The 13,001-nt window shown below is 42.4% G+C and overlaps 2 protein-coding genes across 2 annotated transcripts in view; one reads left to right on the top strand and one right to left on the bottom strand.

Moving 5' to 3' along the window:
• LOC114032496 (protein lifeguard 2-like) overlaps positions 1-12,473 on the bottom strand; it is a 51,111-nt gene extending 38,638 nt beyond the window's left edge. The window contains exons 1-2 of the mRNA XM_027847807.1: positions 12,012-12,473; positions 5,240-5,352 (exon numbers count right to left, since the gene is read on the bottom strand). Coding sequence (XP_027703608.1) covers positions 5,240-5,348 — 109 coding nt within the window. The 5' untranslated portion in view covers positions 5,349-5,352; positions 12,012-12,473. The remainder of the gene's footprint in view (positions 1-5,239; positions 5,353-12,011) is intronic.
• Positions 12,474-12,840: 367 nt separating this feature from the next.
• GATAD1 (GATA zinc finger domain containing 1) overlaps positions 12,841-13,001 on the top strand; it is a 6,819-nt gene continuing 6,658 nt past the window's right edge. The window contains exon 1 of the mRNA XM_027847858.1: positions 12,841-12,997. Within this exon, the coding sequence (XP_027703659.1) occupies positions 12,841-12,997 (157 nt within the window). The remainder of the gene's footprint in view (positions 12,998-13,001) is intronic.

Raw genomic sequence — 13,001 nt, 5'->3', positions numbered from 1 at the left:
TAGAACTATTCCCCCAAAGACACTAAAGTATCTCTATTAGATCTACAGAATTCAAAGAAAGAGGAAAAGGACCCCCATCTACAAAAATATTTATAGCAACTTTTTTCATGGTGGCAAAGAACTGGAAAGTAAGCAGGTACCCGTCCATTAGAGAATGGTGAATAAATGATGGTATATAAATGTGATAGATACTATTGTGCTGCAAAAAATGTTGAAAGTAACAGTTTTCAGAGAAACTTGGTTAAGTTTTGTACCACATGATGAAGAATGAGATAGATAGAACCAGGAGAACAATTTATACAGTAACACTGTAAAGACAAGCAGCTTTGAAAGACTCTGATCAACATAATGACCAGTCATGATTCTGAAGGAGCAATGATGAAATATACTACTCCCATCCTGTCAGAGAAGTGATGAAACTCAGATGGAGAATGATGTATTTTTTGGACATGGCCAATGGAGGAATTTGTTTTGTTCTACCAAGCATATTTATTTGCAAGGGTTTGGGTTTGGGTTTTGGGGGACAGAGAGGAAGTTTGAAAGGGGTTTAAGAGACAAAGAATTGTTCACTGAAAAATTTAGTTTAAAAGACATACAGAGTGTCCCAAAAGTCTTAATCTTAGACTTTGGGGACACCCTGTATAACACTGACATCTTTGAAGTGTCTACTGGTAGATTCTGAAATGTAGTATTGTTTCTATAAATGTGTTTGACCCAAATATAATATTAATCCACTTATACAGTGCTTTACAGTTTATAAAATGATTTCTACACAACAATGGGAAATAAGCAGGTTAAGTATAATTACTCTCCTTTTATTGATGGAAAAACTGTTTGAGAGAGGTCACCTGACTTGTCTGGAGTCAGATCTCTTGACTCCAACTTCAGCTGTATCTCTGCTAAGCTACAATAATATTAAAACAATCTAAACTGGTCTAGTGTTAGAGAATCATAGTCTTGACTCTATAGATTGCATTGTTTGGAATCAGTTCTCATTTGATAAAAATATCTGATAGAAAATGATACATGGCTATAAAGCATACCCTATGAAGATGTAACCATTCTTTCAGCCTTTCCATTTAATAACAGACTGAAGAGTCTGCCCTTAATTATTGATGTCTACATACATTATCTTTATAATCCCAGGGCATAAAAGGTTCTCTTTGCTGGGAAATAATGAAATTTTAATATAATGTTTGTCAAAGAAATTGAAGACTAAATTTGGACCTGATGCTCAGAACTAAGCTAGCCCTAGATGATACCTAAAATATTTGTGTAAGAGAAATCACCTCCTTCTAAAAACAAAAATAATCCAAAATTTTCTATCTCATATACAAGTCCATTTCAAGAATTATGATATGACAGAGACATAGTTCCTATGGGATAATGAAACCAGTTGGGACAATTTTTGGGGAATGCTTTTGAAACTGTTCAAATGACATGGCTAAAAGCTCCAGGTTTTTGTGTTATTCATTACTGAAATAGCAGGTAGAAAATCTGGCTAATTCTTTCTGAGAAAAGTGTCAAATATAGTTGAATTTCAACTGGGAAATTTTTGCTCGCTGAAAAAAAATTAACAGAATCAACTAATTTATACCTAACAGGTAAAATTAAACTAAATATTTTAATGGCCTAAAGTAATTAAGGTAGTCTCTCTACACGGCTTTTTATACTTAGAAAGTAGATCAGACCCTAGAAGACCAGACTGGAAAGACTTGTTTTTCTTCCTTACACAAAAGGAAAGTGGAAAGAGTATGGTGGTCCAGTATTTGATTCTGGGAACCAAACTCAGAGATGATTAATTTGCAAACCAGAATAAATGATCAACAATAGGTTATACTAGTCCTGAAAAAAACGAAAACAGGATATCAACCCAGGGCTCTGGATTTCTGGTACACAGATCTACTTAGGAGACCAAATTAAAGTTTAGAAGTCTGTTTGATTAACATGACACTAGAGGAAAAGAATGTACATAGTTTTTAACATTTCATAGTCTGGTCTAAATACATGGTCAGGGCTAGATAGACATCAACAAAATGTAATTCTCCATGTTTCCTTCTTCAATTTAATAAATGTAAAGTCTTACACTCGGGTTCAAAAATTCAATTTCATAAGTAAAATATGAGTCATGGTTAGACTGATTCCCCTGAAAAAAGATCTGCTTGTTTTTGTTTTTGTATACTCAATACTGAGCATGGTACTTAGCACACAGTAGGTACCTAATAAATACATGCTTATTGATTCGGATGTCAATAAAACTTTAAAAAAAGATAATGCGGAAGGCTCTATGGAGAAAGGCACAGTGCTCAGCCCTAGAAGAGTGATAGTCTCACTGTACTCAGACCCACAGTCACAGATTGAGAGGATCCAAGGGCTATCTAGTCTAATCTATACCCAAAAGATAGCGTGTACATCCTCAACACACATGAAAAATGGTCATCAAACCTTTAAGATCTCCATTACTCTGCCCTGATCAGGTTACATGTGGAATATTATATATAGTTCTGGGGGCCCTATTTTAGGGAAAAATACCCCAACACTGAAAATCTGGAGGGTATCTGGAAGTAAGCAACCAAGATGGTGGTGAACCTTCAGAGTATGCCACATGAGTACCATTGAAAGAACTGGAGATGTGTGTGTCCAGGAGAAGAGTCACTTTTTAAGCATATGAAGAGCTGTTTGTTATATGGAAAATAGATTCGATTTGTTGTTTTTGTTTTCTTGCCTTTTTTTTTTTAAAGGCAATCAGGGTTAAGTGACTTGCCCAGGGTCACACAGCTAATAAGTGTCAAGTGTCTGAAGCCAAATTTGAACTCAGGTCCTCCTGACTCCATGGCCGAAGCTCTATCTACTGTGCCACCTAGCTGCCCCTCGATTTGTTTTGTTTGGCCCTATAGAGGAGCAGGAGAAATGAGCAGAGGTTACAAAATAGCCAAATTGTAGACCTGGTCTAAGTATTCCATGGAGAGACCCTAAGCCTCTTTAGAACTGGAAACAACTCTGAAATCCATCTTCCTACTAAATGAATGAAGCATTTATTAAGTGCTTACTACACAGAAAGCCCCTGGAGATACAAACCGACAGTCCCTGCCCTCAAGGAGCTCACATTCTAATGGGTGAGACGATACATATGGAAGGAGTTGGATGGAAAGGTCTGTGCAGTGACAAAGGACACCGGTAAAGCCTTTTCTTCAATGTCAGGACTGAGGACACTGGTCTGGTAGCATTGCTATTCCCAAGGTTTTTGGGTGCAGGGTCCTAGGTTGTCTCCATCGGGGTCTCAGGGGAGATGATGGTCAAGGTGGTGGTGATTTGACCTGCCTGGTACACACCGGCTATCTCTCCTTCAGATGCCTTGCTGCTTCCGCTAGGCAGTGTTGTCTTCGTCTCTGCCCTCCCATTCCATCAGGGATACAAGATGGCGGGCAGTTGGTGGTGATGGCCAGTTACTTCTCCACAAGAGCCACTTCCACAGACGGTGGCTATGAGGACTGGGCCGGTAGCATGTCTAGTGGTCTGGAGTGGGGGCGGGGGGTTTGCTGCCACTCCCAGGGCTCTGTGTCTATCTGCTGGTTGGAGGCAGTTTGTCAGCAACTATTGCTGGCGATTATGAGAAAGGTGGGCCCCTTCTCCACAATCTAAGAGATTCCAAATCTCTCTCTCTCTCTCTCACACACAAACAAACACACACACACACACACACACACACATCTAAAGAAAGTTTCTCATAACCAGAGGTACAAAAGAAGTTTCACTTTCAACTTCATCCATGGCTGAGACATAGAAGAAAACAGAAGATGATCAGTAAACCCCATCACTTCCCACTACTTCTACCTTTTCTCATGGAATCTTCTGCAAGGCTTTTTCTGGTAGTGACAGTGATGAGGGCTGGAAGTGGGGAGAGGTTCAGGGAAGATGATGGCATCAATGACAAAGAAAGTACTCATGAATGGAATATCATTTCCTTGGGCAGGGGCTTTGATTAGATAAGGTAGGGGAGGAAGATGCCAAAAACCAGGCTTCCCAAAGAATATGTTTTTTTTTAAAGTTTGTAATTTTTATTTTTCAAGTAAGAATTTTTTTATTGATTAATCTGCCCCTCCCACTACTTCCTCCCCCCATTGAGACCAAAACGACCCCAAAACAAAAAAATCAATCCCTCAATACACAGCTGCATAGTTCAGCAAAACAAATCCCCACATTGGCCACGCCCAAAAATGTTTCTCTCTTTTTACAGAGAGGCTCCTCACCAATCTGGCAGGAGGCGAGTGACGTTTTTCATCGTCAGTCTTTTGGGCTGATGTTTGATCATTGCACTGATCAGAGTTCTAAGTCTTTCAAAGCTGTTTTTCTCTATAACGCTATCATTGTATAAGTTGCTTTCTCAGTCTTGCTCACTTCTGCTCACTCACTGCTCACTTCACAAAGATCTTTCTGGTTTCCTCTGAAATTGTCCATTTCATAATTAAATATGGCACAATAATATTCCATTATATTCAGACACCACAATTTGTTTAGCTGTACCTGAATAAGAGCATACCCTGCTAGTTTCCGTTTTGGGGCTACCATGAAAAGAGCTGCTATCGATGTTTTTGTACATAAAGCTCTTTTTCCTCTTTCTTGGACTTCTTTGAGAACATAGGCCTAGTAGTGGTACAGCTGGCTCACAAGGTGTATAGTTTGGGAACTTTCTGGGAATAGTTCCAAATTGTTTTCTAGAATGGCCGGACCAGTTCACACTTCCATCAATAGGGCAGTAGTGTCCCTGTTTTCCCACAGCCTCTCCAACATCTGCCATTTTCCTAATTTGTCATTTTTTGCTATTCTGATATGTATGAGGTTGAACGTCCAAGTTACTTTAATTTTACATTTCTCTAATTATTATTTGTTTTAGATCTCTTTTTTTTAAATGTGGTTGTTGATAACTTGGATTTCTCTGAAAACTGCCTGTTTATATCCTTTGACCATTTATGTATTGGGGCATGGCTCTCAGTATTACAAATTTGAATCAGTTCTTTATATATCTTAGAAATAAAATCCTGACCAGAAGAATTTGTTACAAAAATTTCTTTTCCCCTGGTGACCTGTTTCCCTTCTAATTTTTACTGCATTAGATCTGTTTGTGCAAAAACTTTTAAATTGTATATACTCAAAATGTCTATCTTATATTATAACATCACAATATGCATTTTTCTATACCAACATGGCAACCTGTATCTAACGCTAACTTTTCTCTTACCTCTACGGATGGTCGTGTTGTTGAATGGATTAATTTTGTCCTCTCCGTTTTGTGGTGCATCAGTGTCATTTGCCAGCCAGACCACATAATCAGCGGGTTGGTGCGCCATTCACCTTAATGGAGTATTCAGTTAGAACAATTGTTAACAGTGCCCATACAATCATCTTGGTTTCCAATCCTGACATTTTCTCTCGCTGTGTTTACATCTAGGGGCCCTCGAACACTGTCTTGTGGGCTACTCTGGTGCTTTCCACACAGAAGGGGCTCTCCACAGATCTACAGAACAACTAAAACAAGCCAGTGGTCCTCTCAACGCAAGGCCCTGTGGTTAGGGGAATCATAAACTAATCACCAAAGGTCTATGATTTTTTTGCTGTAGAGGGAATTCTTATTATGGGGCTACCCTTCACCAGTACAGATCACACTGAGGGCATGGCTCTGCAAATAAGTCCTCAGGAATTTACCCCAGGCACAGCTTAGGACAGTAGAAAGAGCCCAGGTGCTAGAGCAGGAGGACTTGGGAATAATAATAATGATAATATCATGTATATAGTGCTTTACACAGTATCCCCCTGTGCCCTCACAACATCTCCACTTTAGAGAGGAAGAGGTTATGGGACTTGCAAATGTCAAACTGCGTCTGAGGCAGGCCTGGGCTCATTATTCTACCCATTGCACCACTGAGGCTTTAGTCCTGCCTCTAAAGCTTACCTATACGACCCTGGGCAAGTCACTTAACTCCCCTGGGTCTCAGTTTCCTCATCTACAAAATGAGGGGTTGCACTCAGAAATCCCTTCCAGTTCTCGATCTACGAGCCTATGACTTGCCCAGGGTCATGCAGATAAAAACTGTCAGAAGGAGATTTGAACCCAGGTCTTCCTGGCTCCATGACCGGCATTCTTTCTGTCATACCACAGTATCTCTAAAAGTCAATAAACATTTATTAAGCACCTACTATGCACCAGGCACTGGGGTTACAAATAAAGGCAAAAGATAGTCCCTGCCCTCAAGGAACTCTTTATGGGGGAGACAAAATGCTAACAACTACGGACAAGCAAGATATAAACATTATACATTTGAAAAATTAGAGACGGCCTTAACATTCCAGATAATGACACACAATGACGATAAAATTTAGTCTGAAAGAAAGGACCGATCCACTCCATGTTACCCATGTATGTGACTGTCAAACATACTTAGATAATTTGATGTATCTGTGATCTCTTTAGTGTGGTTTTCACTGAGAGCCCTCCACGCCTTTTCATCCTCAGAGATGTTTATCAACTTATGTGTGTAAATGAGATAGTCAGAATAGTACATATGTATCTCATTTTTAAATCTCATTATCCCAGATCTTAAAGCCAACTTTTAAAAAGTTTTAAAACTTGACAACAATGATTAGGGCAAAGCAAATTATGTTGCTGGTTCAAAATTAATTCTGACCAAATACTTTAAAAAAAAATCAGTGCATTTAACTGTAAAAATGTTTGTAGGCCTTAGTTATGTGGTTATTTGCCAGCACATTCAATACAGTGCGTCCATCTTGGACAAGCTCTCCCTAACGGTAAAACTCAAATTTAGTGCCCCAAGGTGAACTTTTTACATGACCCCTTTCTTTCTTTACTCTGTACAGTGTAAATGTATCTGCCACTATTTGACTGGCCTAAAGCTTTCTGAAACATTCATGAAAACAGAATCTTCCCAACATGTGGATGAGGCTAAAATGTGGCATTTCCTAGGATTGTAGACGTAGAGTTAGAAGGGACCCCAGAAAACATTTAATTCAACCCCCCATCTTCTACAAGAGGAAAATGAGGCCCAGGGATGTTCAACACCTTGGTCAAGGCCCATCAAATCCCAAGTGGGATTTGAGCCAGGGCCTGTTGACTTGATAGCCAGAACTCTTTCCGCTACAATGCTGATCAACTTAATAATGCAGAATACCCAAAATCTATCAGCACTAGTGGGCTGACAGTCTTTTGTCTTTCAATGTTGTGGGGAGCAGAAATATCTCCTCTTTTGCTAAAATCAAGAGGCATGCCACACACCCAAACAGCAATAAATAGTGCTCAGATAACAATCTAAGGGATTTGTGTTTGTCTAGAAAATAACCAGGAAAAAAAATTGCTTTTAATTTAGTCCAATAAAGAAGTAGTTGAATCGAATTCTATTGAGTGAAACCACAGGGGGCTCATGCCTTAATCACAACAGTAGCTGGCCCTTCCCTGGATCTGCAGAGGATGCTCCTGGTCCTGCCAAGAGGGGTCCAGGAGACCAGAGACAAACGGAAGCTTCAACCACAAAATTCTAGAAATGACAGTTGGGAGACAGTTGGACAGAAGTCAGGAATGGCCTATCCCAAAACTGTCAGGAAAAACAGGACTTGAGTGAAATCTCACTAAATTAACTTGACAACGTGATAAACAAACAAACCTGATTGCTGTTTAGTCATTTCACTTGTGTCTGACTATGACCCCATTTGGAGTTTTCTTAGCAAAGATACTGGAGTGGTTTGTCATTTCCTTCTCCAGCTCCTTTTATAGAAGAGGAAACTGAGGCAAACAGGGTTCAGTGACCTGCCCAGGGTCACACAGCTAGGAAGTGTCTGAGGCCAGATTTGAACTCAGGAAGAGGAGTCTTCCTGACTCCAGGCCTCGCACTCTATTACTGAGCCACCTAGCTCCTTTTAAACTCGTTAGATGTGGCCTCAAATCAAAGTATCAGGTCTAGAACTGAGATTCGTCTCCCTCCTCCTTCCTTGCCTCTGAATGTTGCACTCCACCCAGAGCTAGCTTCAGGACAGGAGCCATAAGTTCATCCACCAAAGGGCTCCCCAGCTGCATCTCAATTTCATGAAGCTTATTAAACTCTGGAAGTCTGGAAGTCTTCTGGCTTAGGCTTAACTCAAGCCAGTTCAGTGATTCAGGATGGGAGTTAAAACGCAACGTGAAGCATAAAATGAAATTAAACAACAACCTTAATAGCAACAAAAGATGAAAAAGATACTCAACTGGTTCTTCTCCATCTCTGCACTGACCACTACAATTAGCATGCTGGGCCAGTAAGGACTTCCCCAGTAGCAATAGGAATTAGGCTAAAACCTCTGCCTTTCACATCTCAGGTGGCAAGGAAGCCAAGCCAACGAAGCAATTAAGAGCCGCTATCCCACCCACATAAGGGAAACCTGTCCAGGGTACATAAAATAGGAGTCACTCAGATCATGCCCTCTTTCCAAATCAAGCTCCAAGTGAGGATCCCCTAGGTGATTCACATTTATGTCCACATGGGCTAGACTACCACTTACTCTAATTGAAGCACACAGAAGGTGGTCACTGGATCACAGATTTAGAGCTCCAAAGAACCCTAGGGACACCTAGTCCAGGGATGGGGAACCTGCAGCCTCGAGGTCACATATGGTCCTCTAGGTCCTCAAGTGCAGCCCTTTGACTGAACCTAAATTTCACAGAACAAATCCCCTTAATAAAAGGATTTATTCTATAAAACTTGGACTCAGTCAAAAGGCTGAATCCAAGGATCTAGAAGACCACATATGGCCTCGAGGATGTAGGTTCCCCACCCCTGATTCTATTCCAATCTCATTTTACAGATGAGGAAACTGAACCTGGAAGGGGCTGAGTGATTGGACCTGTGGTTACATAGCTAATGGGGCCACCCAACATCCCACAGCAGGCTTTTTTCTATTAATGGCTTATGAAGATAATGATATAAGGATATTAGATTCTGAAGACCCAGGACCACTGGACTAACCTATTTCATGCTGCAGAGCATTTCAAGTCTTTAAAGGAAAATTTTGGTCCACTTTATGTGACAACTGAAACGAAACAACTTTAACTTTAAAATGTGTTGTTCTTTTCAAGTACTTTCTCAGTTTTCTCCTCCTCTGTTACTTTAAAGGGTAGTGTTATCTTAGAAATTAGTTCTGGGATATTCTTTGGGAAAATATAGGATGTAGCTTGTTTCATAGCAGAGTTGTTGCTAAGAGAATGAACAGAGAAGGGCTTAATCCATACAGTTTAAAAGTGGACCAGCTAGGTGGAGTGACGAGGGGGTTGATGGAGGCCTGTAGTCTGTGCTACTAGGGAAGCTGAGACCAGTGATTGACTGAACTTGAGAGTTCTGAGCTACAGTGGGGCTAATGCTGATTAACTGGCCTAAGTGGGGGGGAGGGGTAGAGGGGAAACAGGGCAGGTTAAAGCTTCTGAGCCAATCAGTATTGAGATTGGGCCCATAAGTGGCCCCTGCATTTTCAGCCTGGAAGAGACTGGGAGATTCACTCTTAAAAAAATAAAAAATTAAAAAGACTGTACTCACGATCAAGTGACCTCTGACTCATTTGGCAACTAGACAGCTGCAAGGACGTAATCACTCATTAAAGTTCATGTTTATAGACAGTGTTAGGACTGGCAAATCATGTACAGGCATTAGCTCATTATATCAGCAGGTGCTGCTATTATTTCCACTTTTATAGATATGGAAACCGAGACTCAGTGAGGTTAAAGTAACTTACCTAGGTCTTACCTTTTATAGCTTACCTTACCTTACCTATATAGCTAGTAAATAAGTAAGCAAGACTGGTTGTTAGAATATAAGTTCCTAGAGACTATGGATTGTCACTCGGTAGGAGCTTAATAAATACATATGGATTCCAACCCAGTTGTTTGAGTGCTCTATCCACTCTATCCATACTACTGCCTATCTGATTAGAGAATGCTTGGTGTGAGCAGCACAGACACACATCTCATGAGTACAAGCACTTTTGTCTTTTGTCATAAAGATGGAAAGGCAAGGAAGGCTCCCCCAAAGGAGGAAAATATCAAGATACCATCTTTCTCTCTTCTTCCTCCCCTCTGAATTCCTTCCCCTGCCCTCCAAATTCTTCTTCCAATAACTGAGCAAACAATTAAGATAACACACAGCAGTTCACTGCCACCAAGAACACCAAAGGGACTGAACTGTAAGGTCAAGTCATTTGCATTGCGGAAAACAACCAAAGCAAACATACAGTTTTAAGATGGTGGTTTCCTCCCATGCCATTGCCACAGCTGATCTGAGATAGAGACCTCACCTTGCTTTTCCTTTCCTACAGAAAACAACTTTTTATCTAAATAGCCAAACAGCATTATATGAGAAAGTAGAACATAGAACATAGTTTTCAACACAGAAATGTTGTTTAGTTATTTTTCTGTCATGTCTTACTCTTTGTGACTGTATTTGGAGTTTTCTTGACAAAGATACTGGAGTGGTTTGCCATTTCCTTCTCCAGCTCATTTTACAGATGAGAAAACTGGGGCAAACAGGGTTCAGTGACTTGTCCAGGGTCACACAGCTGGTAAGTGTCTGAGGCCAGATCTGAACTCAGGTCCTCCTGACTCCAGGCCCAGTGCTCTATCCACTCTGCCACATAGCTACCTCCTGTCTATATTAAATTCCATCTTTTTGAGTTGGTCCAATGTCCTAGCCTGCCAAGATCTTTTTGAATCCTCATTATGTCGTCTAGTGTGGTTAGCCTTCCCGCTTTGGGTCATTTGGAAGTTTGATATGTATGCTATGCAAGTGTTTATTCAGGTTATGGATAAGAAGCCTAGGGCCAAACATAAATCCCTGGGGCATCCTATTGGGAGACCTCCTTCCAAGAGACATCAAACCAGCCAGGAATACTATTAGGCTACAGTCATTCAACTAGTTCCAATCTACACACTATCATCTAGCCCACAGCTCACCATTTTGTCCACAAGAAAATCATGAGAGTCTTTATCAAATGCTTTGCTATGATCTAGGTAAACTGTATCGACAGCATTCCTCTGATCTATCAGCCTCACCTCCCTGTCAATATAAGGAAGTCAGGTTAGTCTGTGATGACCTATTCTTGAAGAAATCATGAACAGAAAGACTTTATGGAGGGGAATCAGAGGATAGCCTAGTGGTCCTGGTACAGTAGGCATCTGGAATGACAGGTCACTTACATTCTGATCAACAATTCTTGAAGTGACTTTGGCTTACACCTTGGGGTCTACCGATCAATAAACAGACATTTATTAAGTGTCTCCTATATGCCAGACACTGTGCTAAGCACTGGGGATACAAAAAGGGGCAAAAGACAGTCCCTGTCCTCAGGGAGCTTACAATCTTGGCCTGCACCAAAGATTCTTCATCTCTTTGTGCTATGGACCCCCTTTGGCTATCTCGACACCTCCTCTGAACAATATTTGTAACTGATGAGTCCAGCAATCATAAAGTGAGGTGAAGACGGCTGAATGGTACCCTGAAAATAGTCTCTACTCACCCACACATGAAAAAGGGAAGTTAAGGGCAAGAAGCAGCCAAGGAGTCATCAAAACAACACTCCTATAAAAGTCTATGTGGAGGCTCCCCGCTAAATTCTAGTCAAGGACAGTCGAGGTGTAACTAAGGTAGCAGCCTTGGGCATCCTGCATGATTCATACAATTCAGCTGTCGGTCTGTTGTAAAATGCACCTACACAAAATTTGTTCAGAACCATAAACTAATGTCTAATGAGTACTCCAAAGACGTTATAATAGCTAGTGCCCCTCTCTGGGCTTCAGTTTCTTCACCTTATAAATTCATGTTATTCAACTTTACCAGGGCCCTGAATGCAGGAAGAGAATACTATTTTTTCCTTAATTGATTTCTTATCTCACTCTCCACAAAAGCTTTCCCAAACCTTCTCTCTTCTCAAATCTCCCACACTTAAACCACTCTCCTCTTTCTCAAGTGAGGACCCTTCTTTACCGAGAAAACAGAGGCCATTCCTCAGGAATGTCTTCTTCCTTTCTCTTCATCTCAAAATCCCAGGACCCCTGATGGAAGGACCCCCGATGGAAGGACCCCCAGCATCTGACAACTTTCCTTATATAATGATCCCGTTCTTTCCCTTTCCCTATTCTCCAGCGGATCACCACCTCAACTGTGCCCTTCCCCTCCATATTCAAGCTCTCCCCTATCTATTAGTCGTTCCTTCCCTATTGCTTTCAACATACTCATCTCTGCCATACTTAAAACAACTATCTTTTGACCCCACTCTAACCGTGGGCTTATTCCTCTATCTCTCTCTTCCCTTTCTCAGCCAAACTCCTAGAAAAAGCTGTCCACCCTCCCAGCCAGGAGAGTCTGACGAGTCTCCGGGACATCCAGCTTGAGATGCCCAGCATGCCACTGATGATGCGGGGCTGAAGGCCAGGGGAGAGACTTGTGCTCGAGACACAGATCTGCTCAGAGATGATTAGGAAACCTTCGGGATTCTAACCCGGGTCCTAGGCTCCAAATCCAGTGCTCCTCGCCCCCCGCACCCCTACGCCTGGGAGAGGGAGCTCTTTCCCGAAGGGGGCGGGCCCGCAGGGAGGGAGGCGGCCCAGTGAGTCTTCCAGCCGCCAGGGGGCCCCCGCCCGCGACCGCGGCCTCGGAACGCCGGGCCCACGGCACCTCCGCTCCTTCCCCGCTTCCTCCCGAGCAGCCGCGCGGGGGAGGAGGCCGAGGCGACAGTGGCAGCGAGCGCGTCGGCCCCACGGTCGCGATTCCCGTGTCGCTGAGGCCCCGGGGGCCGCCCGCGCCGCCGGCCGCCATGCCGCTGGGCCTGAAGCCCACGTGCAGCGTGTGCCGGACCACGTCGTCGTCCATGTGGAAGAAGGGCGCGCAGGGCGAGATCCTCTGCAACCACTGCACGGGCCGCGGCGGGGCCGCCGGGGGCGCGGGCGCGGGTGCGGCGGGCGGGGCCGCGGGCGT

This window comes from Vombatus ursinus, unplaced genomic scaffold, assembly GCF_900497805.2.
Source record: "Vombatus ursinus unplaced genomic scaffold, bare-nosed wombat genome assembly UNPS02005459.1, whole genome shotgun sequence".
Lineage (NCBI taxonomy): Eukaryota > Metazoa > Chordata > Mammalia > Diprotodontia > Vombatidae > Vombatus > Vombatus ursinus.
The sequence above is the reverse complement of the archived record's forward strand: the minus strand, read 5'-3'. Positions and strand labels throughout refer to the sequence as shown.